General features: G+C 39.8%; 1 protein-coding gene across 1 annotated transcript in view; it reads left to right on the top strand.

Moving 5' to 3' along the window:
• Window positions 1–27,685, top strand: part of EGF (epidermal growth factor) — a gene marked incomplete at its 5' end in the record, with an annotated part of 58,561 nt that overhangs the window by 24,723 nt on the left and 6,153 nt on the right. The window contains 15 exons of the mRNA XM_084285888.1: window positions 1,810–1,932; window positions 3,148–3,273; window positions 4,924–5,060; window positions 6,925–7,073; window positions 8,698–8,802; window positions 9,828–10,051; window positions 13,042–13,209; window positions 13,970–14,119; window positions 15,182–15,331; window positions 15,905–16,021; window positions 16,998–17,123; window positions 18,978–19,097; window positions 21,015–21,165; window positions 23,457–23,621; window positions 27,147–27,249. Of these exons, the coding sequence (XP_084142014.1) occupies window positions 1,810–1,932; window positions 3,148–3,273; window positions 4,924–5,060; window positions 6,925–7,073; window positions 8,698–8,802; window positions 9,828–10,051; window positions 13,042–13,209; window positions 13,970–14,119; window positions 15,182–15,331; window positions 15,905–16,021; window positions 16,998–17,123; window positions 18,978–19,097; window positions 21,015–21,165; window positions 23,457–23,621; window positions 27,147–27,249 (2,114 nt within the window). The remainder of the gene's footprint in view (window positions 1–1,809; window positions 1,933–3,147; window positions 3,274–4,923; window positions 5,061–6,924; window positions 7,074–8,697; window positions 8,803–9,827; window positions 10,052–13,041; window positions 13,210–13,969; window positions 14,120–15,181; window positions 15,332–15,904; window positions 16,022–16,997; window positions 17,124–18,977; window positions 19,098–21,014; window positions 21,166–23,456; window positions 23,622–27,146; window positions 27,250–27,685) is intronic.

The following is a 27,685-nucleotide window of genomic DNA, read 5'->3' as shown; positions in this document are numbered from 1 at the left end:
TTTTTTTCTTTTTTCTTTTTTTTTTTTTTTTTTTATCAATTAAAATGTGTATTAAAAATATACTTGAGAGAACTTACCCATATAACATAAGTGTTTATGAACTAGGAGGCTGTCTAAACCTGGACAAATGTGGAAAAACAAAATGCAGAGAACATAGACAATTCAAAGGAAAAAACAAAGATCTGTGTTTGAGCAAGCTTCAAGGACCATGTTTTAGTCATAGTAAGAGTCAGAGGTTAAAAGTTTTGTTCTTTCATCAATTTTTGTTTGAAACCTCGAGGAGGCACTTCTCTTGCTCTGTTAAGGAGGATCCAGGAGCAGGATTTAGCGGCCTAAGCATGGGTGTCCAGGGTGTGGGAGACAGCTGCACAAGGCAGCCAGATGTGACAAGGACCTATAGGAGACCTGCAGCCAGAGGCTGTTGGGTGGTGGGATACCCCTCTGTGTCCAAAACACCACTTAGACGCTGTGCAACTTAGTCCTACTCTGGATGACTAGATGAACCATCTGCCTACATTTTGGGTGCCTCAAATTAGATAGAAAATAATGTTTTTCTAACACAGGCTAGGGATGCAGCATGGACAGTATAACTCCATAACTACTGTAGCACAAGGCAGATATGTCACCATCAACGTACCTTGAGAGAGAGAGAGAGATGCAAGGTGAGAAGTCCACGTGCTGACCAGATACTTTGATGCTTTGTCCCCCAAGTCCTGTACGAAGCTTTTCATCCAAAGCCACGAGCTCTGGTCAGACAGAAACAAACAGTCCATTGAGATCAGTTTCTTCACCCCCTTCACCGTGTTTAAAGGATTAGAGCAACCAGGTTCAGAGTGCAGCTGCCTGGGAGAAGGCAACAGCTACAAACCATTTAAGTTGGTGTATGCAGCTGATTCAAAAAAGCAGCCGTGGGAAACCTGCGTTTATTCCAGTCTGCCAGGGGGTGCTGCTGTATGGTTCTGCAGGGCACACAAGGAGATGCAGCACTGCAGGGCAGAAGGTAGAAGGAGGATATCCTGTAGAATTGCATAAAAGAGAAATATAATAATAATAATAATAATAATAATAAACCTTAAAAAAGTGTTAAAACTACAACTATTATAATAGAAAGTAAAAGGAGACTCTTCCTAGGTCCATGGATGGTTTTGCCCCTATAGCCTCAAAAATTACCACTAAGGAACATGGTTGTATTTCTGGAAGGTTCATCTCCTATTTTTATTGGTTTTTATCTCAGTCACCCTGGGAGAAGTAGGAAAGTAGTTTTTCCTTATTGTCTTTCCATTTAGCACATATTCTTTAAGTCTACCTTCCTTATAATTTTGGATGGAATGTAAAAATAAAAGTTTTGTAAATTATTTCTATTTTGATAACGCTCCCTCATAAAAATTTGGAAAATTTAAAGCTGATCATTATAATGACTTCATGACCCAGCAACAATTTCAGATTTTTCCTTTGCTGTAATTAAGAGAGGGTGAACAAAGAAAGGAGGAAAAAAATACCATCAAACAAAAACCAAAAAAAAAAAAATAAGCAAAGAAACAAAAACCCAGAAGAAAAAAACAAACAACAAACAAACAAAAAACAGAACTGTTGTTCTCTCTGCTATCAGTTTTTCTTTCTTTCTTTCTTTCTTTCTTTCTTTCTTTCTTTCTTTCTTTCTCTCTCTCTCTCTCTCTCTCTCTCTCTCTCTTTCTCATATATAAGAAAGTGTATATATGAAAGTGTTAAGAAGTCTTTTTAAATTTTTTTGGTGAGGAGTAGTAAAAATGTTTCATTTCTGATTTTTTTCCCCTCTTTACATTACTGTAGAGCTAATTTCCTGTGTAAGTAATGACACTGAATGTAGCCACGGTTGCCTTCAGACATCTAAAGGACCTGTTTGCTTTTGTCCTGAAGGATCTATACTCAAAGTGGATGGCAAAACATGCACGGGTAAGTATTTAACATTTTTCTAGCTGTAGTGACTGCCAAACTCTGTTTGTTCTTGGCACTGAGAGCCAGAAGTAAATGATGGCATTTTATACTCATTTTGCACAGCTGTAAATGATTGTACAAGATAGGAGGCAATGGAATGTCAGGCTCTTTAAGTGCTGAGATGTGCAATATTCATCTTCATTTTTAATAGATGTTTCTTAGCAACAGCATCCAATATTTACAAGCCAAATTCTTTTGTAGTTTGCACAGACCAAGGCATCTCCCAGATGTTTGTTGCAGAAAAAATCTACCATTTATATTTCAGAGGAATCATAGGACAGATGATACAAAATTAAGGCTTGGGTATAAGCTGAAGACAACTTTATCAACATCACGAAACCCAGGTTCTGACTCACTCTAACTTGCAGCAATTTCATGTAATTACCCACAAATGGAATTTTTGCAGCCAGAGCATTTGGAGCAGTTCCACCTACTCATCTGTCATTCCACATTCCAGCAAGCTTTCCAAATTCAGGAAGCTGTAGGTTTTCAGTTGTATTTCTTCAATCTGTGGATCATGACAGCTCCATTGATGCCAGCCTTATGCCTTGACAAATCCCCTTCCCCTTTTACAACCCATACATGCTTTGGACTGCACTGTATACCTGGATTCAGTCAGTGTTGCTGTTTCACTGGGGACGCTCCACTGCGTAAGTTCAGGTTGGCATTGCACAACCCCAGGAAGAAAGAATGATTTCATTTCACACAAAATCTTGGCTTGTTGTATTAGAAAGCCACTGTATTTCATCAGTTTGGCATCCTATCCTAATCAACTTCTGGGGAAGAATAGCATTGCCTGGCTGCTGCTTTGCATGGAGTGCAGTCTCTGATAGAATTTTTGTTTTACATTGGAAGAGATTTCCATGGGACAAAGAGTTATCTGGGAGAATCAACACATGGAAGCCCTGGTCATATATTCCACTTTCTCTGCATTCTCAGCTTTTGTTATGAATTTTCTGTAAAGGCTCTGGACGAAGCTGAAATTAATTTGCTTTCATGTCACTAGACTTCTGCTTTCAACACGAGACCTTTCAGGAAATCTCTTGGTCACTGAGAGGCTTTACACTGTAGAAATCTTAACCAGAGTGGATCATTTTCTTGCTTATGCTTATGATTTTGTTGTATTTTTTTCTTAGGATGGCAAAGTTAAAATTTTCAAATGCTCTGTTTAAGGTTGCACATCTCCAGATAATGGTGGCTGTAGTCAGATATGTTCTTCTTTAAGCCCGTCCTCCTGGGAGTGTGCTTGCTTTCCTGGATATAAGCTTCAGGGAGACAGAAAGCACTGCACTGCCATAGGTCAGTATCTTGATATGCCTATATGTTACTATCATAAAAGCAAAAACATTTCAGAGGCTTTCAAAGTGGGTAGCATAACCAGGATGCATTTTTGTAACAGTTCTAGGTTTCTTTGTGAAACTTGGGAAGTATTTTTGTTTGGAAAAATAACCTGTTTTAGAAATGTGTTAGAGCAAACACCGTAAGTATACAACTCAGTCTCCCTCACACGAGATTCTGTCCGTTATCCAACTTCTGCATTTCACTTTGGGCTCTTGTACAGCAGGGGTGTATCTTCACTAGTCAAGTGGTTGTGCATTCAGATAAATGTGGGTGTAATTTCTGCCCAGTGACAAAAAGCTGGGGTTGAAGTGTCTACATTCGGAGAACAGGACAGGCAATAGGCTGTTGAAGTACCTTCCCTATAAGGATATTTCTCTCCCATTGACCCCAGAAAACCCAAGTATTTAACATCCATGTCTGAATTCCAGACCCATCAGTTCCTTCTGAGATAAGGTCAGACCCTGGTGAGCACCAAGATATATGCAGTTTCAGGAGAGAGAGAATGAAAAGAGAAGCTCGTGATTTGTTTTAGCAATAGGAGAAAAACTTTATTTGTTGGGAGACAGCAATTTTCTTGCTTTTAATGCAAAAAGGCTTCTCACAGACAATAGATGGGTGTTCTTGAGTTTATGGTGATGCTGTGAAATGCAAAGGGATGGCTGTCTTGATGCTAATTCCCTGAGTGTGCCATGCAGCGGAGATAGAGACTGCCTTTATCACAAATTTTGAGGATGATCTTGGGCAAGACATTTGTCCTGAAAGCCTGTACACACATTTTTCTTTGTCAGAGGCAAGCAGGATATAGGGCAAGGGTATAGGGCGTTTCTTCTTGCTTCTGTTCCCCTTTTGTCTTCTACTGTTACCTGCTTACAATGCTAGCTTTCTGAGTTGAGAACACTTATGTTATATTTATACTGGGTACAATTAATCCCAAACTTGCCTTTAGCTTAGTTATAAGAACAGAAGAAATGTTCTCTTGGGAAATAGTTTTAGACTGCCAAATTAACAAATTAAAGTGATGCATGAGGTTATCTCAGATCTGTGTGAGATTTAAATCTAGGATCCAAAGGTGATAAATCTAATACAATAATATAAAATACTACCAAATTCATTTTGTCCTTCTCTGTTATATGCTTAAGACATTTATCTGGCATTGGAGATGGGAAGATGGCTTAAAGTCTGAATTTTACTTTCAGGCTTTTAAATCTTCTTTTTGTTTCTTTGTTACATAAATCGCATCTTGGTTTGTGTGGTTATTTACAGTTTCACAGAGTCAAAGCTTCCATTAGCTTGCTTGGGGTTTGCCTCCGGTGTTTACTATAGTTAAATGAGGATGAAATTAATTTGATCTGAAAAAATGTTCATGGTTATACAGAACAGAAAAAAAATATGAAATAGGAAAGAAACAAACAAAAAAGCAGCACCCAGAATTTGCCTTCTTCAGTAATTAAGACATTGCTGATTATATTATTAAAGCGGCAAAAAGAACATGGAGTAGCTGTCTGCAGTAGCTGTCACTCCCACTCAGAGCATCCCTGTGTAGCGATGCAGAACAGAGATGACTTTGAACCTGGTGAGGCTAATGCATGTGCAAATTTTCACCAACAGGCCCCAGGCCGTTCCTGCTGTTTGCAAATGGCCAAGATATCCGCCGGATCAGTTTTGATGGAACGGATTACACAAGTTTACTTGACTGGCAGATGGGAATAGTCTTAGCTCTGGATTCTGACCCAGTGGAAAATAAGGTAAGGTATTAAAAATGAGAGGATTTTGAAGTGTTGCAAGGACAAATGGATTGGGCTTTCGTATGCCTTAACCTTTCTGCTGTCAGTGATCCAGATTACACGTTGTGCTGCGTGTTGCTCTTTTGCCTGTGCAGGAGCACAGCTGGTACAGGATACCAAACACTAGCTGAAGAGTTTCATCCTTTGCTTGCTAATTTAATGTGTTTTGTACATTGACATGGCTAATTCACAGGAAATTAGGATTTCTGTATTCATGCATGACTTAAGTTTTGTGTGATTGATTGTTTCTGCCTTAGGATTTCAGTACTGTTTCCTGGAAATATACTGTTTGTTTTTCCATCGGGTAGCTGTAAAAACAACAGTGCATTTTGTTCTGTACAGCTCCTTGCCACAATCTCTGCTAAACCTAGATGCAATCATAACAAGAATTACATCCTTATGTCCCAACACTACTGAACAAATCTGCTGAACACTTGCTGGGTTTATTGTTCTTATGAAACGTATTCCTCATATTACAAGATATTCCTGTTGGACAGAGGAGTCTTCTCTGCAGAAAGAGCTCTTTGGATGTGTGGCCACCTCCCAGTGCCATGCACTCTGCCTGCAGAGTTTGGAAGAAGAGCTCAGCTAAACTTTGCTAAACTTTATGTGGCAGATAGTCATTTTTTCCAATGGTGAGATTCATTTACACTGTAAAAGTGATTAAAAAAAAAAAAAAAAAAAAAAAAGGTACCGGGTGGTAAAGTGAAAGGCAATGAGGAGCTCAGTTAAGCTGCTGGAAATGTCTCAAGGCCTGGGTGGACACAGCTAAGCACATGGGAATGTCACCAGATCCGCGTTACAGGAGGATCACTTCAGGCTCTGCTGGAACATGGCCACTTGCCCCTGAAACAGGGCCCTGCTGGGGAGCTCGCAGTTGTTCTGCACTGTACTGAGTGTGAAAAAAACACTGCGGTGGCAGGGGAAGTGCACATTTGTTGCCCTGTGAGGTCTGCAGTGTGGAGGTGAGGGAATCCAGCAGTCCTGTCCCGGCAGTGCAGGGTCGAGGTTCAAGGTAAACTTGCTCTGCAAAGCTCTGTTGCTCCCATGGTAGTTGACTTAGCTGGTTTAAGGCAAGAGACTTCTCTACTGCTTCCTTTGGCCTCATGTTTTCTGTTTGCTTGTTACTATTTGCAAAGAAAGCCTCAGCATGGTTTTGTATGTGGTTCTGCTGTACAGTGTTTGGAACCCTCTGGATATCAAATACAGGACAAATTTACTTTTTTTCTCACTGGAAAATGTGAAACTAGTTCTCCCCCAGTAGAAATCTTTTATTTTAACCCAAACCTGAGAAGGCTCTTCTGGAATAGTTGGGGCTTTACAGAATCAACACCTGGTAAGAAATGCAGATATACGCCGCCTGAAAGAGACAAAACAGAAGCACACTATATGACTCCCTTTCCCCTTCCACCTCCCTAACACACATACAGTACTATTCCCTCCTCTGACCCCCTTTTTCAAAAGAGCAGGCAGTGAAATGGTAACACGCTTCCTTTGGCTGCTCCTGCTTTTGCTTTCTCAGTGGTTCTTCATGTGAGGTAGCTGCTCACTACAACAAAACCATAGGATATTTAAGGGACTGTATGTAGGGCAGCCAGGATTTAGAGCTAAGCACAAGCAGCCTGTAGAAGTCATCCTGGCTGAAGGATATATGCCCTTTATTTGATCAGGGATCACAGGTTACCCATGCAGCTTTTCATGAATAAGCAGTTCAGGGAACTTCCAAGATGAAAAAGTTCTTTCAGAAGAGGAAATATGAGACAAGGAAAATAAAGCAGAAAGTGCTTTGGGAACTAATCATACATCACCTGTTATTTCTTCACAGATTTACTTTGCCCACACTGCCTTGAAGTGGATAGAACGAGCTGATCTGGATGGCTCAAATCGTGAAAAAGTTATTCAAGAAGCTGTAGATATACCCGAAGGCCTTGCTGTTGACTGGATTAACCGTAAATTGTATTGGACAGACAGAGGGTACAAGCTCCACTGTGCATTTATGTCAAAGCATGCCATAAGATATTTGGAATAAATGACTGGTGATGCAGGAATAGCTGAGATATCACTCTAAATTCAGTAACGCTTCACATTCTGACTGGATAGCTCTAATCTCCAGTGTATACAGTTGGAAGGCTCTCTAAAACTGAAATGCTGGAAGTTCACTTTGTCTGCTATTGTATTTTTATCTTTATCTTTCCAAGGAGCAAGAGTTTAGACTCAGCTGCAAGGAATCTAAAGCATGTACTGTATATATACATATATGTATGTGCAGATGCATGTGAATGTGTGTATACTCTCAGACATACACACTGTGTGTCTGAGTGTATATATATAGAGATAGATAGATAGATAGATATATTATATATACATATATACTACGAGTATTATTGCACTGAGTACATCTTGGGCAGAAGTCAACATTGTTTACAGCCAAACTCATGCCCCTTAAAGCTGATGGAGAGTCTTTGTCAATTATCTCTTATTAAAGGGGAATGACCACTGACAGACAGTATGACTTCATGTTTCAGTCGGTACCTAAACTTACATGTGGAGAGAGAGAACCAAAATTCACCTTTGATGAAAAGGCAGAGTCAGATAAGGACATGCAGTGATGACTCCTTGAAGAGCAGTCATGATGCTTCAGTATAGCCCATATTTTATCAGTTAATAAAAGGTGATTTTAAAAGTCCCGAGTGCCTTCCCTCTCCTTGTTAGAGGTGCTGCTAGGCCATTTCCTTGCTGTTAGGTACAAACTTCTCTGCATGGTCATACTCCCATATAAAAGTGAAATGGGAAATTGTGCTGCTCACCTCCATAGGACAAGAGCCAAGGAGGGAGCCATGAATCTGCATCTGCCACTTTCTTTTCACTCTCTGGGTTTGCTTGTTTGTATTACACATATATAGAAAATGTGTGTGCGCGTGTATATGTGTATGTAAATTTCTCCTTCCATCCTCATGTGGGTTTTCTTGACATGGAAAGCTATAGGCTAGCTTTCAGGTAGAGGCTGATATTTATTCAGCAAGGTGAATTTTCTAGCAATGAGCCTATACAGTTTTCTGAAAAAAAAAATGGATTGGGGAACAGGCAACATAGGTTCTATATTTGGCTGCTGTAGATTAGATGAGTGATCATAAGGACCTTTGCTTCATTCCTCCCTGTAAAATAGATACGCTATGTAAATTGTCTGGAGATTTCTGGATGAAAAATGCTATTGAAAACAAAAATTCTTTACACATTTGATAATGCTATTTAGTTAGGAGCTGGTTTTCTTCTTGACTCCCTTTAAAGCTTAGATTAATCTATTAGTGATCATACTTCCAACTCATTATTTGCCCAAAATAGGAGAACTTCAGGTCCTTGGTAGAATAGCAGGTATTTTATCATCATGCCCTGGACCAGATAATGAAGCTGTAACATGAATTACTTGTAGATAAAACAACTGGACACTCCACAGCAGCAGGATTACTTACTGTCTTTGCAAAATTATTTATTATAGTTTTGTGCTAAATTAAAGCAATGCAAAAACTTAGTACATTCTGCCTGAGAAGGTAATTAAAAAGATATCAGGGAGGACCTAACAGTGCTCTGTGTGTTGCAGGAAGGCATGCATTGAAAGGAGCAATTTGAATGGAATGCAAAGAAAAATGATCATCTGGGAGGATATCTCCCAGCCCCGAGGGATTGCCATTCACCCATTTGTGAAGTAAGGAGTGATAAACGTGTTTAATTGTGTAATACTTAGGGAGGTTTCTTCAAAATGAGCACACCAGCCTTGCCCTTTTGGCAGACAAAAAATGCATTAAGCCTCAGGTTCAGACAGTGGAGTAATACGAACTGCAGTGCTTTATTGCTAGTTTTTTGTTGTGGTCTGGGACATGTTCATTTCCCATATAGATTTAAAAAAATATCAGAATGGAAACAGAGAAGGAAACATCACTAAAACCTCCTTTATTAGAGTGTTAATGGCAAAAGCAGCAACAATGTCCGTAACAGTAAAGTTCATGCTAAAGAGGAATCTGAGACAGATGCAAGACTATCAAGAATACTGATCCCTGCACTGGCTACAGCAAAATTACTTCTGTAAACAAAGCTAAGCAAATCTATGGGTGTCCCTGTAAACCTGACAAAGACATCTAATGCCTTGGAAGGCTGGAATCCAAAATTCAAAAGCAATTTGTGGTTTTGGCTATCTATGATTTGAGCTGCTATCTTGTGTTGTTCCTTGAAAAATATTCAGTGGGATTCAGCATTCCTTGTGTAACACTGATGACTTTAGAGGGAGACCATGAGAAATGGGATTTTATTAAAATAAGAGGTGAGACTTGTTACCGTTTTTTTTTTTTTTTTTTTTTTTTTTTTTTTTTTTAACAAAAAAAAAATGAGGACTGTTGTTTGCTTTCCATAGGTGGTGGGTAACTTGGGTTGTGTTTGTGCATTGCTGTCATTTAGCCAAACAGCTGGCTAATGCAAGTCCTGTATGAGGAGTTGGTAGAAAGTGTGAGTTGTTTCTCAAGGGCTTTGTGCCAACAAACATAGTGGGGATTCTGCAAAAGTTATGGCAAATTTTAATAGATCAGAAGCTAATATATTTGCTGGAAGCACATACCTTTTCTCCCATGCCTCAGGCCTGCATTGTGCTGTGCTGATCTTCCTGCTTTGAAAGAACTCAGTGGAGCAGATGACAAATATTTCCTTACTGACTTCTTGTGTGCATTTTGTTTTCTAAAGGAGATTATTCTGGACTGAAATGGGGGTCCGTCCCCGGATTGACAGCTCTTCATTAGAAGGCAGCGATCGTCGAGTTATAGCTGGCACTGGGCTAGCATCTCCCAGTGGGATAACTCTTGACTACTTAGCCAACAAGTTGTACTGGTGTGATGCTAAGCTGTCGGTGGTTGAAAGTGCAAACCTGGATGGTTCTGATCGTCGAATTCTTGCACAGAATGATGTAGGTGAGGCTTTGAGGTTGATAATTACCTACTGCCCTTGTCGGTATGCCTGTGTGTGTGCTAATGTGACTCTGCACGTGAATTACCCATCACTGGCTGTGCTTGCAACCCTGTGTTAAGGTTAATGGCATCACTTTATTTTCCATTCTGTCACCCAGATGACTTTTGCATATTCATTTTAGCAAAAGAACACCTTTCTAACACTCTCTGCTTTTACAAATCAGCCACTTAGCATTATACAGAGGTTTCCTCTGCCTTCACCAGAGAAGTAAAAAGAAGGAAAAAATTAAAAACGTGTTTTGCTTGTTCCATGCATGACTGCCTAGTTTAATTCAGTTTTTGCAGTGTTTATTATGCCAGCGAGTTATATTGACGTAAACTGGAAGAGAATTGATCTTGGCCGTTAAGGTCCTTGAGCAAAGAACCTGCATCTGCACAGTGCTGAACACTGGAACGATTCTAAATACACAATAGGCATTGAATGGAAAAGTGATTTATGCAATATGCTGGTAGTTGTTATTTCTGATATTGCTATTGTTTGACATGTAATTGTGTTTTTTTGGAGCAAGAAAACAGAAGTATTAGCAATGAAGAACTGATGTTGTATCGCATTTTAAGTAAAACATGTTTAAGGATCTCATACATAGTAAATTAATTTCTGGAGTGGTTAATTCCTTTTTGTGTCTGACATCTCTTTGGGGACCAGACTTGTTTTGTAGGTGTACTTACAAAACATGGGCAGAATGAGGACTCTTGGCTCAATACCATGACTGGCATGGGTAGAGACTTCACAGTTCCTGTTAAGCTGATGCTGTTCTAGGCTCTGCTTTGTGAAGGACTGTGTTCATCTCCTGAGCCAGATGCCCCCTCACTTGTTTGGAGGTGTGCAGAGTGAGATTTTGGAGGGATTATGGAGTGTTCTGCAGTCCATAAGACATTGAGAGCCCTGAGCAGTGACTTGACACACTCCTCTTCCGCTGCTGCACATGCTCTGGTGTACACTCTGCCTTGCAGCTGACCTGTGAGGAGGACCTGGAAGCCTGCTGAATGTTTCACTTTGTTTAGGAATAGGACAGTGTCTTATGGGGAGAGAACAGAGAAGGAGAGCTAGGAGCGCTGGAGAACCACAGGGTATGGGAAAGGTGTAGGTTTTGAACAGTGATACATGGATGACTGGAGGTGGGAGAAAAGGACATCGATGCCTGTATGGAAAGGTGTGAAAGAGAAGAAGTGAAAACCAGCAGGGGAGTGAGTTTAGAGAGGCAGAGAGACTTGATACCCTGAAGTTATGCTAAAGTTGTTAGTGAGACCAGAATTCAGCTTGTGTTCTCTGACAGCTTTAACCTGGAAGAAGGGAAAGCAGCATCTGTTCATACACACACTGCTGTAGCACGAATTTTACTACACCAGCTCCCTCTAGTGCCTCTGTACTGAGAATTCATTCAGTATAACTACATGCAAAATAAGATTAGTTCTGTTCTTCTCCTAACCCCATTTTTAGCTATAAGTAAAACAGCTTGTAAGCACTCGTCCAAGGCATTAAACAACACAACCATTCTTTTTATTTATGTAATGGCTCGGGTTTGCATTGTTTTGGAAAGGATTCTGCTTGCATGTGACTATTAACTCTCCTGTTCCTTCTATTCCATTAATGACATTGCACTTTTTTTTTTTTTTTTTTTTTTTTTTTTTTAATCCTTAATATATTTATAAGTGGAGAGTTTAAGGAATTCCTGGTCAAAATGGGGTGTTTTTTGTTGGTAGTGCAAGCTATAGATCCTCTGAATGTGAATGAATGTTTGGACGGAGACAATGTGTAGATCTTGGACTAGTTGCTCAAATTTAATGAAGAGCTAAGAACCATGACCAGTAACCAAGCACAGTTCCGTGGAGGTGGCGAAGTGCTAGCAGAATAAAAATATGCTCTTAAACTTAATACTTAAGAACATTTAAATAATGTCTTAGAACTTTTCTTATGTAGGATTGTGGTATTTTATCTCATTTGTGGTTTATTTAAAATATACCAACGCATACCATTTCTCCAAGGTTCTAATTTATCAATTTAATTTGTTTTGTTTATTAGCTCTTTTTTTGTTGTTGTTGTTGTTGTTGTTGTTGTTTTGTCTTTTTAAAAACTAATACCTTTTAGGGTCTCACATTCATTACTGAGGTTAAATATCATCTAGTTGACACCTACATCCAAATATAAAAGCACTAATCATACCATCATGTGTCTAAAAGACATCTGTAGATTTCTAGTCCAGATAATGTTAGGTTACCAAGGAAAAATTGCTGTACTCTGTACTTGGGGCCTAAACAGGTGTCTAGATTCCCTTAGTAATTAATGAAAAGTAAAGAAGCTTCCCAAACGATCTGTTGCATCCTATGATTTGTATCAGCTGCTGCTGTTAGCTAGCTGACAGTGGCTAACAAGTCACAGCCTACTGCTGCTAGTGGGCTGAAGTAAGGAAAATGAATTTCCCTCTTGAATTTTGCTCTGTGATGAATTGGCTAGTGAACGTGCATGGTTATGTGTATATGTGGACCTCTGTCTTGCCCTTGCGCGTGCTCTTGGCACTTGCAGAGAAGACATACTGGCATACTGGCTACCTGAAAGCTGCCCGTGGAGACATGTACATCAGCAGCTCTGAGCTGGGCCACTTGTTGGCAGAAGAGGGAGGCACTCCACTTCTGAAAGAACATCCCCAATGCTACTTCAAGAAATTATGTCTGAAATAGAAGCATGCTGTGGGTTTGGTTTGGTTGGAGGTCACCAGCAGTCTAGAGAATGGACTGAGCCAGGCAGGTATTGCAGTCTCCTCTGCTAAGAGCATGAGTGATGCCCATGGTCCTTCATTCATGGATGCTTATTCCTCCCCATGAGACATCAAAGTACAGAAGCCACTGTGATAGAAGTAGATACTGATTTTATTTACGTGGTTTCTTATGTGTGTTCTACAGATGTGGAAATGAAGAATCTTATTTCTTTGTAGGCCGCCCCTTTGATGTAGCAGTGTTTGAGGATCACCTTTGGTTTTCTGACTGGGCTAGGCCATCACTAATGAGAGTGGACAAGAAGACCGGCCAAAACAGGGTACGTCTTCGAGGCAGCATGCTGAGACCCTCATCAATGGTTGTAGTTCATCCTTTGGCGAAACCAGGTATACTGCAAAAATTAAGCAGTCATTCCCTTCCAGCCTCCTCTTGTTCACTGATGTCAGTAGAATAGATGTTCTCTTGTCCTTGGGAAGACAATAATTTTTTAGCAAGTGGTTCTTTAAAGGCTTCACGTAGCTCTGCCAGCATTCACTGAAAGCCTCACCTGGGCATAAGTCCAGGAATACAAAAAGATTTTATGCATTTATAATCACGCTCAAGAATATACACTGACCAATTTCCACAGGCCTACCACAGTCTTGTAATTCCTACTTATCCTACTTTACTAGCACCCCTCTCATGCATGAATAATAACAAATGACATAGGGAAAGATTTTTGTAAGATACATTAATTTGGGCCAAATTATTTGATTTTCTGTTGGGAACAATCTCCCAGTAAGCAGAAAAAAATCAAGTAATTCAATAGACCATGACAGAGAGAAGGTAATCATGGGCTCCCTATGTCCTTGTAATGTTCTTTCAGGGAATGCTAGGACTCTAAAAATTAAAGGAGGGATAAATAAGGAAATAAATAAATAAATAAATAAATAAAAAGTGATACATTTATTAGATGAAGGGTATGCAAATCTGCTTTCCTGACAGAGGGTAGGTTATAACATTTATACCTTACTATACACATCTATTTTTAATTAAAAAACAAATAAACTAGAAAACTTCTAGTTTTTGTCAGTCCTTATTGTTTTTCCAAATGCTCCAACTTGACTGAAGAATCCACTTGTTAAATTTCCTGTTTTTCTGTGCTAGGGACAAATCCTTGCCTTTATCAGAACGGAGGTTGTGACCAAATCTGTGAAAACAATTTTGGAGTTGTCCATTGCATGTGCCATCCAGGATTTGTGAAAACTCAAGATGGAAAAACCTGTCGTGCACTGGATGCTTCCAACACAACAGCAGGTACAATCCTCCACTTCCAGACAAAGGTCCCTTTAAGGACCCTGGCAGATAACACTGAAAAATATTCACCTTGTTCTACAAAATGAATGACAGCTTCTCTGAAGAATTATAATATTATGTATTTTCCTTTACAGGCATTAGTTACACTGCTGCTTACCTTCTTTTTCTTTCCCTCCTTTCTTTTTTTCCTTTTTTTTTTTTTTTTTTTTTTTTTCATCTCGAGGCTGAATTGTTCAAGCTCTTTGACATAACTTTCCTATGCATAGATGGTGTCACTTTCATATCCTTGATTGGGATGTCATAATTAGAACAATGTCTGACTTTTACAAGAAACTTCACAAGCTCCGCTAGTAAAACAGACAGCTAATTGATATGATATGGCTCAGGTGTACGTCACTTGAGTTTGGATGTACATACTACAGGAAGAAGAGTAGAGCATTTGATGAAGTGATAAAGCTTGTGTGAGGGTAGAAATTGCTTTACTGTTCCTATGTAGATCTGTCGGAATGAACCACCCCTTCCAACTCTGTCTTTGTACTTCTGTGTTTTTGAACCACAGCCCTGGGCTCACAACTGGCAGCTCTGCTTCTGCTGTCCACCTCTGTCTCCTTCCTGTTGCCAACAGCTGATGCACTGGTTGTTGTCTGAACATGCCGCTCCTTCCTGAGGGACTATTGCATCCAAGATGCTTTTTCATGAATGCTTTAGTGTGTTCACCAGAAGCAAATAGAACAAATCTCCTGTAAGAAGCACTGGGGTGTTGTTCTGGGGCAATACCATGTAGTCTGACTATTTCGTTTTTCCCTTGACACTGTTAGTGAGAAAGATGCCTGCAGGGCTGACATGAGTTGCCTTCCTTTTCTTTGCATTTGAGAAAACCCACCTATGAGTGTTTTCAGGAATAATTTGAAGCCAGAAACAGGCTAGTGTGGGAGGAAACTTTTTTATTTTAAAATGAAACCACTGTGATTACTGGAAAGTAGATCATAGAGTCACTGAAAATCAAAATGTTCGTTCAGTAGATTTAAATAGTCTGTGTCTTCTTTTTCTTGTCTTTTTCAGGAAGTATCTCTGTGCAGAAGGAGGCAGGGCCAGTGCCAACACCAGAGACCCTGCTCCAGAACACACGAGGCAATGCAATTTTCAAGGATATTGACAGTGGGAAAAAGAAGAAAACCAACATTTTGTTGATGGCTGAAATCATGATATCAGGTAGAGTCTGATGATTTCCTTCCTTCAAATAGAAATTGTAGGTCTCAAAGGAAGAAAGGCTCAATGTCAAGACTGATGGCATTCATTTTACTCCTCTTACAACTTTGGTCTATGTAATTGTGCCAGGTAGAACTGTGTTTGTTTGTTTGTTCCCGTGTTGCTTTGCTTTGTCAACAAAACTTGTTATTATTATCCAGGCCTAAAGAACAAACATTTCTATCCTATAAAAACATGTGAAAGTCTCTCCTTTACAAGTATGTTAAATTCCTCTGAAAAAAAAAATGCAATAAAACCTTTTGAATTCTACATATGTTCAATGACACTAACTCATAAAATTGTACAATAGGTTTTGCATACAATATTCAGAAATCCCAATACTAAATGCCACTTCAACTCCGTCTATCCAGACAAAGACAACAGCCTGATGATTGTAGTGGTTTGTCATCATTAACCCTGGAGAGCTATACTTCAAACTAAGACCCTATGCTCTGTTTTTTTTTATTGATTTTTTTTTTTTTTAATATAGTACCTTCTTTGCTCTGTACAAATACATTTTTTATCTTTGTGCTATAGATCAAGATGACTGCACTGCACTGGAATGTGATGTCAACGCACAGTGTGTTTTGCTAGAAGATGGTGCTGTGTGCCAGTGTTTGAAAGGATTTACCAGGAAGGGCAAATCATGCTATGGTAATGAAAAACATAAATAAAACCTTCAGGAAAAATGTAAAAGTGGGAAGAGAAAGAAAATCTATCTTTTTTTCACATTGGCAGCTTTGCTTCATGAGCCATCACAGAAAGGTCAACAGGATTGCTTGTTTTGAAAGGGATGATGAGCAGAGAGCATGTGAGATGAAATGGCTGATTATCACATGGCTTATTTTCCCTTGAGTCATAAGCATTAATCTTATTAATATTAATGAGCAATAATGGGATAATAGAAATAAAAGCATAAAGTATTTATTTGTAAAAATTGTCTTATTATAAATGCTCAGTCCGTAGACCTGATAGTTGATATATAATTTAGAAGTAAGTACTAGGGAATCTTTTAAAGTTAGTACTCCTGCTGTAATAATTATATAAAAGGGCTGCCTTTTTTTTTTTTTTTTAATAGCACTTGGAAGAGACTTTAACAATCAGACAGCCCTTTGCTTGGAGTGGTCTTTAAAATAACTTTTTGTTAACATAACATTTACATACGGTGTAAATGGAAATGCTTTGTTCTCTCATAGTAATGACCAAGAGAGAAACGCATGAGAAAGAACAATTTACACTTCGGTGGCTAAGCATCAAGACTCACAGGAGTATATGTTGTCATGGAAAGGGGGTTAAAAAAGGAAGGTGGAAGGTGGAATTGGTGTAAATTTTATTTTCCGTGAGCTGTGGTACTTTTTTTTTTTTTTTTTTTTTTTTTAAACTCCTATTCTTGCTCAGTATGAAATTTGTCTCTGAGTAGGGTTTAAGATGAGAAGGATGTAAGACTGATTTTGAATAGGATAGTTCCCTTCAAACAGGGGGTACTTCTAATTCTAGGTGTTTTTTGTTGTTGTTTTCTGGTTTATTTCTAGTGATTTTTTAAATTATTATTATTATTATTTTAGAAACCAAATAACTTTTGTTTCTGTTTAGTGATTTGTCTGATGGTTTCATGTGTCCCTTTTCACAGATATTGATGAGTGTGCTGCGAATACGGACCGCTGCAATCGAAACGTGTCAGGCTGTATCAATACAGAAGGGGGCTACGTCTGCAAATGCCTGGAGGGCTACACGGGAGACGGGCTCCATTGCTACGGTATGGGAGTGTGTGAGGGCTGTGCTGCCTCTGGGAGGCTGTGGCAGGAGGAATGAACAAGAAACACAGATAATGATTTGGGCTAGATCTGCATCAAGCCGTGGAGCTGACTCGTGTCCACGATGATCTGTTCTGTCTCTTTTTGAAATATTGGTAAGGGCAGGGATCCTAACAGTGGCTCCCCCAGACAGCTGACATTTAGCATTTCTTTCTTTTTGATCCTCTCCTTCCTGTCTGAAGTGTGGCAACCTCAGCAACTGATCAATATTCCGAGCCTCTATTTGTCAGTGGATACTTTCTCTCCATGTTTGCCCTCTTTTTAGTAGCTACAGCAGGAGAGAGAGGATGAGTAAAGAGGAGGAGGGAAATGGAGGTGAACCAGTAGAGCTTTATTGGAAATCGTTGCCATGAATATAAACGAAAGCAGGTATTGAGTGTGTCATAATACTCATCAAATAATTACAGGTTGGTTTAATAGGCATGAGGTTCAGGGTGTTGACACTTACAGCTTGAGTACATTTAGAGTCTTGTTAATAATTCGACCTGCTGATTCTCCCATCCAGCTCTAATGCCAGGTCTTCAGTTCATTCCCTATGTTTCTTATTTTTTAATCCGTTTTAGCAGCAAATGTGAAGGAACAGGAATCTTTTTTTTTCCTCCAATATTTGAGTAGCACGGTATGTTCAGAGCTTCGTAAGAGTCTTGACTTCTCTTTTGTCCTTTTCTTTTTTCTTTCTCCTTTATAGCCCAATTCAAAGCCTGTAAAATTTGACCCAATACTTACATAGTCTTTGCTGGACTTTGGTTCTTCGATGCAGACAAGAATGACTGAAAAATTAAGTCCGATATTATTATGGGTACAATGTTGGAAGTGTCAAAGACAGGGGGTCTGCCTCCAGAGGTCAGAGACAAGTCTTTGGGGATGTTCGGGAGTGCAGACAGAAGTCACAACCTCCTATTGCTGTCCCAACGACCTACAAGGCATGTCCCCAGGCAGCTGTGGGCTCTCACTGTCTGTGATTTATAGATGATCAGCTAGAGTGATTGTGGTACCTACCACTGTTACTGAAAACCAATCCATTATCTTTAACTCCGGGATATGGTCAGATATGTTTTAACAGCATTTTAGGAATGATGAGATTTGGCTGTGATGTAAACAAAACTGAAACTATTTTTGCATTTGGTGAATTGGAATGTGCTGTAAAAACCAAAAACTGATGTGTAAGGGGTTTTGTACTTCAGTTTTAGATGCCTGCTAGCATGAACACTGTCTATAAATTTATTGGTACATCCAGAGATGGCACAGGATGAACTCATTTTGTGTTTCATCATTTTTTTTTTTAATTTTTTTTTTGGAATATACTTCAACAGTTTTGTTCCTCTGGTTTTATTTTTTAAAGTGCTTTGAATTTTCTGTGCTGTTTTGAGCTGGATCCTAAAATCCTCCTGTTCTCTTAATGCAAGAATGCCAACTGACTGTACTCTAGTACACATCCAGGGTGCATGCTGTGACTAGAAATGTCAGGAGAATGCAGATGATTCACAAGTGAATCTTCTCTTCAACTCCTCTGTACCCATTATATTTTATGGTGTGGCTTCTCCTTGCCCTCTCCCTACAGACAGCTCTTGCAGCAGTGCAGCGTGTTCTGAGAGGCTTGGTAGGCTGTGATCACTTGGTGTAGAAAGCATGCTGGATACTCTTCTGTTACAATTTCTACCAAATGTGCAGAGGGAAGGTCTATGGCATTTTTCCCCTCTGCCAGGAGGCTGCAATGCAGCTGCTGCTGCTGCCACCCTTTTAAGCGATGCTCTGAGGTGTTTCGTTCTTCTAACTGCAGACTGTTTGGGTGACAGATATTGATGAGTGCAAGATGGGAACCCACACCTGTGGAGAGAACAGAACCTGCACAAATACAGAAGGAAACTTCACTTGCTCCTGTGCTAATGGCGCTTCTGGAACTACCATGGGTTGTGGTGAGTAAATGGAGTGAGCAATTAAAATAAAGTGGATCTTAGCTAAGATCTGTGCCCTCAGCTGAATTGTTATACTGGGAAATTAAAGAAAGACCGCGTAGTGACATACCGGGCAGCTTGTGAATGAATTCAGCATTACCTTAGGAGGTTGTTTTCCAAGCAGCTGTTCTGAGGTGGGTTAATGAGACTGGATCTGAGTTTAGTTTGGAAATGTCTACGTTAAGTTTCAGTGCTAATTTATACAGTCTAGATGTAGTGACACATCTGTCTAATGGCCTTTAAAATCAAGAGCAGAAGTAAATGCTCCTTGGGGATGATGTTTTGGCGCTGATTTCGGGCTGTGTCATTCTTCAAACTTGGACCACACATAATTTAAGTCCCATTTCATTCCTCAGAATAAGCTAGTCCTCAGATCCAGTAGCTAATTTTTCAGAGTGTCTCTGAAATGCTTCAGAAAATCTGGTTGCTAATACAATGAAGGGAGCAGCAGAAGCTTCAGTACTCATAATATCTGACCCCTGTTTCAGTGCCTCACTGTGACAGCAGCGTTCTCTGAAAATTCAGAGCCATGACACATCATCTTCCTCTGTGTCAGCCCTCGTCATCAGGGTGAATTTTACTCCAGATCAAGTGACTGTCTGATGACAGAAGGACACTGTATGATTGTCACAGATATTTTTCTGCAGAAAAACAGAGGGAAATTATGGCTTTTTAAAGTAGAACATCTATCAGGATCCTCACCCTCCTTCTCAGTCATTTAAGCTTTCAGTAGTTTCAAGTGTCACTCAGGAAATGATGATTTTAAATGATGTATGACTTGGAAGTAATGCCTTATAGATCCCTCAGCTGTAAATATGATCCTAGACATCTTTGTGTGTGCTAGCACACTGTTTTAGTTCTTTGCCTAGTAAGCTCTTTTAGCAGTCTGAAATTTTCCTTGCAGAATGAAGAACACCCAGGCTTCACTGAAATCACTCAGTCCTTTCCAGTTTGGGCTCTTTGCCCTGACAGTTTTCCTGCAAATGACATTTTAAAAAACAAATGTCATTAAAGGTCATGTTGCAATAAAACTGGTGTGAGTCATAAAACTGATCCCATAAATGCGTGGGAGCGATTAGGTTTATTGCTGCTAAGCCACACTGCTAGAAATTCTTTGCCATGTAGATGCTGGTTTCTGGCCTGCCGATTCGGTAGGCAAAAAAGTGCTCCTGCTCTATAAAGGCATCTCTGCAATGCAGGTCATGTTGTGCAGAGATATCAGGGCTACCTGTAAAACTAGCTTGTTTGGATGTTTTTGTAGGCGACAGTGTGTGCAATTCAGAGCAGGCTTCACAGAAGCCTTTGAGGAATTGGGTCAATGGAGTGCTCTGGTTGCCAATGAAGCTGTTACCTGTACCTTTAAACAAGCTAGATCAAAAATGTGGTCTGCACTCATGCACAGGTGCGGTCAACTGGGTGGCAGAAGAACAGAAACATCTGTGCAAAAATGTCCGTTTGCACGTGAAAACTTTTCAGGCCAGGATCCAGATGCAAGAAGTGCAGTCACCCTTCACCTGTGCATCTGATTCTGACACCTTGTGAATGGTAGAGAGTTACTGTACCCTAAAATTGCTTATGTTGCAGAAATAATTCAATTATAAGCAACTAGACAGTCAATATAGTTTCATTTTCCAGAGCTGTACTCACGCATCTAAATAAACTGAACACAGTTAACCTCTGTGTTTTTCACCGTGTATCTAGAATCAACCATATTTATTATTTTAATCTAAAAACCTGTGTACTGAAATTTGATAAAAAAATTAGAAATTAGAAATTCTTACCTACTTTCCTATCTTGGACTGCTGGAAATCTTTCACAAGATCACATTGCCAATGCAGCAAACAGTTTGAGATGTCCTTGTGAAATCCTGTGTTTCAGAATCTACTTTGTCCCCTACTGCTGTCAGCAATGAATACTCTACACACCCTGTGCAAGGTGATTCCATGGGATGCCCTCCTTCCTATGATTCATACTGCCTCCATGGTGGAGTGTGCAATTATGTTTCTGACCTACAAGACTATGCCTGCAAGTAAGTACAGAATTTTATATTGTCTGTGCTGATGAATGGTGTCCTTAGGGCACAGTTGAGTGGAAGCAATGAAGTACTTGTCCATAAATTTTCCGTTCATCACCCCCTGCTGGTAATTATCATTAGACTTTGGTCTTTTCTGTAAGCGATCACTCCATTCACACCCAATGCAATTGATAGTAAGATTGGATTTGTTTCCAGAACACTTGATTCTTTGCTTTGGAAACGGGAGGTAAATTGTTAAATTACTTAGGGCTCATAGCATTTTAGGTTCCTGCTCTCTTTCTCTCCTGTATGTATCATGCTAACTTACTCCTCCCTGTTGGCCTTGCTGCTCATTTATATATATTATTTATGTGTCACCTGCTGAAGCACTCAGTGGGGTGGAAGAGGACACCACTGTCCTGTCTTTTCTGTCTGGGAGCAGGAAGGTGAAATCTGGTGTTAGCATTTTCCCTTACAGTTTGAAGAGTCTTTCTCCCTGGCAGAAAGTGCATAATACTGATGGTCCTCTTGAAAGCAGGGAGAATGGCAATTAGATCTGAAAAAGATTTCCTTCCTCCTGAGGATGTTTTGTGAAGCCTAATTCCCTGATCCTTGAATGTAGTTACTGATAAAAGCAAAGAAAATCTTATGTTTCCGAAAATCAGCCTTCGGCTGGTCAATGTCACAGCCTAAAGCCATGGGGTAATCATTTCTTCAAAGCCGTTGTTGCTGGAATTTAACTGATTATATCTCAATATTTGTTACACATTTCTTCAAAATCCGGCATAAGTGCTGTGTTTACAGTGGGACAAATCCAGTGGCTGCCCCCTTCCCTGGGGTCTGACCGGGTATGTGAGGACCTGTATAGAGGATTTTCTGTGCTAGGGAAACGTTCCTTTGTGGCTCTTGTGTGAGGAGAGTGAGCTTGGTGGGGAGACGAGAAGTCCTTCATCACAATTCCCCCAGACCCACCTTGTTGTTCCAGGCCATTCCTGCAAGCATCATCAAATCTGAGGCTTGTATTTAATTGATTCTAATTGTTATTATTTATTAATGTGAGTGGTTTCCCCTGCCCACAGACCTCTGTACCCACAGGAATAAGTGGCGAGCATATTTTTATGTGCATGCAAAGTAGATGCTTTGTGCTGTGGACTTGCTAAGATCAACACAGCCACTGTAGGAGGTCGTATGGCTTATGTTTATTTCTGGCATGTGTTGTGCTTTTTTTAGAATAAATTGTAGAGTCATTAAAAGCTATTTTTTTTCCCTCATTGAGTTCCTCATACTGAAACTGCAGAGTCTACCACTGCAGAACTTTTAAATTAGGGTCTATCCATGTTTTCTAAATTTTGTTAAGTGTTAGTCCATAATAAGAACCCAAATTTCCATATTTTTCAGTACTGGAAGTGGAAGCTGTTAAATAAATTAAAGCCTAACCTTGCTTAGCTGTGATCTGCCGGAGAGATTTGTGTTGAACTATCTGATTCCTCACGGTGTGCACTAGATGGCAGCATTCATTCGTGTAGGCTGTGATATATTAAAATAGCAGAAGGAAGTCATGGCAAAACTTTGTTTTTCACACTTTTTCACACATTGCCAAGTGTATTAATTAATCAATAGTTTTATGTGGTTTTGCTTGTTTTTTTGTTTGTTTTTTTCACTTTATAGTCATTTTGATACATGGGTTTCATGCCCTGAAATTATATTTTAGTGTTGGATTTTTACAGTGTTAAGAGAAGAAAAAAAAAAAAAAAACGAAAAAAAAAAAAACTGAGAGAAGTAACTTGTAATAAAACTAAATTTTGAAGATATTTCTAACCCATACAAGTTATAAAAACACCTTTGTTCCTCTTAGTAAGGATTCAGATTAAAATTTGTTTCCTTTAACCAAATCACTCTCAAAAAGTTGATAAATTGTATTTTGTCTCGTTCAAAGAAACGGGAACCTTGCTGCTGGAAAGGGTTAAATAGAAAACCTGATGGAAACAGTCTGTGGATTTGCTCTTTTTTTTTTTTTTTTTTTTTTTTTTAATGCTTTATCTACTGATATCTGGGAAGTATAATCTCACTGTATAATTCTGTAGAGTGCTTCAATAGATTTACATTTTAAAAGCATTTAATAGTGAATTTTACAGGATTTGGCAGACATTCCGTGAATGCCATTTTGCCTTTACCCCCAGACAAATTTAACGAGATATTTCCATAGGGGTTGCCAATGACAAATCAATACTCAAGGTGACTGAGGCGATGATTTGGGTTGTTTTCTCTGCTGCCAGTTACAAAGTGCCCGTGCTTCCTTTTGGCAGCTGTGTGACGGGCTACGTAGGGGAGCGGTGCCAGTTCAGCGACCTGGAGTGGTGGGAGCAGCAGCATGCTGAGAGGGTGAAGGTGCGGAACATCACCATCGCCGTGTGCGTAGCAGTGCTGGTCCTGCTGCTCCTGCTGGGGACCCTGGCCGCCTACTGCTCCAGGTACTGCTCCCCGACACGTGCTGGGAACGCGTGGCAGAGGGACCGAGGTGCTGTCACAGGTGGTTCATGGAGGAGAACATGTGCTGTCCCTCAGCCGGTAGAAATTGCCATCACATCCTCGCTCCTCTTTTGCTTTTCTGTAATGGGTTCTGTGAAGAATTCACAAATTTTCTGGCTTGTCCCTTCCCTGCAGTACTCACACGGATTTTAGAGTGACGTGTGCCTGAGGAGAATAGACCTGATTAGGTTTGAAGAGGAGCCATAATTTGTATTGATGAGAGAGTTAAAGAGCATGCTATTTACTTAGCTTCCCTTAAGAGAGCTAGATGTCTGAAACTGTTGTGGTAAAGCTTTCCTCTTCTCTGCTAGCTATTATCATCAGTTTTGTTTTACAACCCTTTCAGAGTAGAACTGTACCTGAATGTTTCTTTGCAAGGGAGAAAAGCAGGGCGTTACCCTTCCAGTAGCACACTTCTACATGTACAGTGATGTCTGCAGCAATGAATGTGAAAGCAGTTTTCCTGGTAGTAGAAAGTAAAATCAGGGATGTGAGTGTAAGGCACATCTGTTGTAAGAGTACTCCCTGGCATTTTCCATGGCTGTAATGAATTGTGCAGGTTTGAGATTCTTCTCATGGCAAAAAGAATGCCCGTAGTCACTATTTAAGAACCCAGCCTGATGTGAAATTAAATGTTGTTGATGTCCCTTGGACTGGAAAGTATTCAGCATTTAATAAGTTAGTCTTTTGGCCATGACCTTGGCAGACAACTGTTCCCAGAGGCTCTTGTTTAAATGTATATTTTTATTTAGCAAGTAACAAAGTAAACAAACAAAAAGCCAGAGCAGCCAAATTTACAGTTTCCCGCTGCATGCCTACCTGCCTTCAATATGCAGAGGTTTTGGTTGTGGTTTAGACTAATTTTAACATTAGAATCTCCCAGGCATAAAACGTTAAGCTGAAAAAGAAGTTAGCTATGAAAGCTAATACTTTCCACTCTTATTTAATGGGTCCTAGCATATTTAGCCCATAAAAGTAGATAAGCTGTTACTTTTCTGGTTTTCTACTAGCTAATGGTAGAGCTCAAGAGTTAAAGCTAAGTGCAAGCTGGTTTGTTCTCATGACCCGGGATTCAGAAGCTAATCACTGGAATGATATATGTCGAATAGACAGATCATGAGACTCTTGTGTTTCCCATATTTGTCTTTCGAACTGCCATGGAGAATAGCCACAGTATGTCGGGTTTTAAGGTGTGAAGATATTCATTCTCTTCCCTCCTCTCTCTTTTGTCATTTCTCCCTGATTTACTTTTCTTTCTTGCCAAATGCTTTTGATCAATATAACTATTTACCTCAACAACAAGTTTTCAATTACATGCTCGACTGCATTTGTACTGCAGCTATTACTCTCCTAACTAGATCAAAATGAAACCACTGATCTAAAATCCCTATTTAACCAGAGTTTGGAAACCAATATTTGGCTTGAAATCACTCTGCTGCTTTCCCCCCTGCCATGATCTACTGTATTTTGAAATGTACCAATTAAGCCTATAACAATCCTGTTCCTTCCCCTGCAAGATGCAGGCTCCTATCTCCTTCTAACTGGAGGAACTGACGTTGGTGAGCTACACCTACCTATTCGAAAGCTGCATGAACTGGAGGCCAAGGGTACCAGAGTGTTGTGTTTGTTCAGTGGCTGTGGCCTGCTGAAGGGCATTGTGTTAATCTTCACGTCAGGTTTACACAGTCTGAATGTACAATATGCCACGTTTCCTTTCTTACTTGGGATGGAGGGAAGCAATTTCTCTTCCAACAAAACAACAACAAAAAAAAAACAGCACCCTGAACCACAGATTTAACACCCAGAAATTGGCTGAGGTCATGCAAAAATTAGCAGTAGAGCTGGGATTAGGATTGAGAAATTCTTGGCCTGTTGCCCGCGTTCAGTCAACCGGATTTCACCGCGGCCTCCCGCTTGTGCTCATGGAGACCCCTGTGCCCGCCGTGTCAACCTGGCATCTGCTGTTCTGCGTGCTCTGAAGTAAGCCCTGGAATTAGAAGGATCCTCTGGGGCAGGGCATCCTGCTGAGGACAGTGCCTATGTGCTGCGTGGGGGGTTTTAACCATTGAGTAACGGGCTGGAGTTGGGTTTTGTCAGTGCTCTGAGCTGCAGTACCGAGGGGGCATATCCAGGTGAGGGTTAAAACACAAACAGGAGACATGCTGCAGTGCCAGGAAGGCCAAAATGGAGTAACTTAACCTTATGGCTCAGCGTTCTGTTCTGGGGACTTATCCTCAGATCTGACACCTACCTGATTTTGTGTCATCAGTCCCAGTCTTACGCTCTGCTGGGAACCATGAGAATCGTTCTTTCTGGTTGAAGGCATAGGAAGGAGTGTGTTATAGAGATTCTGGGGAGAAAATCCATGGTGCAGACAGGTCTTTCTTATTTCTTACAGAAGCCAAATCTTGTTTCTGTTGGCTTTTCTCTAAGGGAATAAGATATGATAATTATGGCATGATATATATTCCCAGTTAGTGTATGACTGTGGCGCAGGAATAAAAGGAAAATTCCTATTTTCTTAGATAGATGTCGATTGAATTTCATTTAAAATAGATCAAGTAAAAGAAAGTTATAACTTGACACTTCTGGAATTTGAAGAGTGAAACATTACTTTTGTTATCTGATGTCTAGGAGATGAATAATTGTGTGTGTGATGTCAGTAAAAATGTACTGATTTGAATCTCAAGAAGTGTAAATGAGCTCTTTTTCTTATGACTGTGTTTTCTGCGTAGGGGCCTAGATAGGATTTTAATACTGCCTTACAAGTGATCACTGTTTAACTTCAAAAGTAACAGATTTTGATTTTATGGAACCAGCCACTTGGAGCTAACTATTCACAGCCTTTTTCCAATTCAAGATTGAACTCTGGCTTTATTTCCCCCTTGTTTGAGCTAATTGCGTTAGTCATGCATTTTTATTTTTATTTTTTCGAGGAAATATCTTAGTTACAAGCTTTTTGAGGACTTCAATTTATCTATTTCATAGTATTTTCTAAAGTTGTCTTTTGCAAATGATGCAGCTGAATGCAGAAGTGATTTTATAATTGTAATTACCAAATGATGTACAAAAATACAGTCACATTTTTATTTCTGAGCTTCACCCACACTATTCATTGTATTGGTAAAACTTAAATCTTTGTAAGGGGAATGTATTATAGAGTGAATAATATAAGAAAATAGAAGGGGTTATTTAAAATTAAATTTAATTATTTTCTTTTCCTAACGAATGACCCTTTACAAATGGCACATTAAAACAAGTATTCACTTCTTACTGACTTCTATTTCTGGCAAGCTGTTTGTTTTAACCACTGTGCTGTAATTAACACTAATACAGCCTTTCAGAGGAATGAAAGAAAAGAAAATGTATGTCCCCTCTGTAAATACCTACAGAATGAAGTGTGAAAAGAAGCAGCATCTGTTCCTCCTGAAGTGAAATAATTTGTTTCAGCTTTTGTTCTGTTGCAGAAGTCAAAACTTGTATAAGAAGAATCTCTACGCAGAAGCGATAAGAGATGCCAGCAGCCACACTGACAATGAGAACGTGACACTTACTTGCAACAAGTCTCGGGTAAGTATATTAATGTGGAGTGGAAAGGGAAGTAGGAAGGATCAAAGAGCGTTAGGGATCCACTTGAGATTATCCATCAAATAATTCACATCTTAAATACATTAAATAAGTGCTAGAGTCATCAAGTGCTTTGCTGTGAACCCTAGTTCATCTTACCTCATTGTTATCCCTCAAAGTTCACAGCTGCCTGGATGTATTGCACCCATTAGCTGGTGTTATTGTTAGCTTTGAACACAACAGTTGGGGAACTGTGTTCTAAATTAAGGAAATGGCAATGTGATGACATGGCATATCACAGAGTTATTTTCACAGGAAAGTGTGCCCTCTGTATAAAAGGTTTCTTGGAAGCCAAGTGCTGTGTGTGCTACCTGAGATGCCGAACCTTATTTTTGGGGGTGGATGCAATTAAATATCTTGGTATTAGAAGCTGCTGCCT

This window comes from Netta rufina, assembly GCF_964035555.1.
Source record: "Netta rufina genome assembly, chromosome: 4".
Classification (NCBI taxonomy): domain Eukaryota; kingdom Metazoa; phylum Chordata; class Aves; order Anseriformes; family Anatidae; genus Netta; species Netta rufina.
The sequence above is the reverse complement of the archived record's forward strand: the minus strand, read 5'-3'. Positions and strand labels throughout refer to the sequence as shown.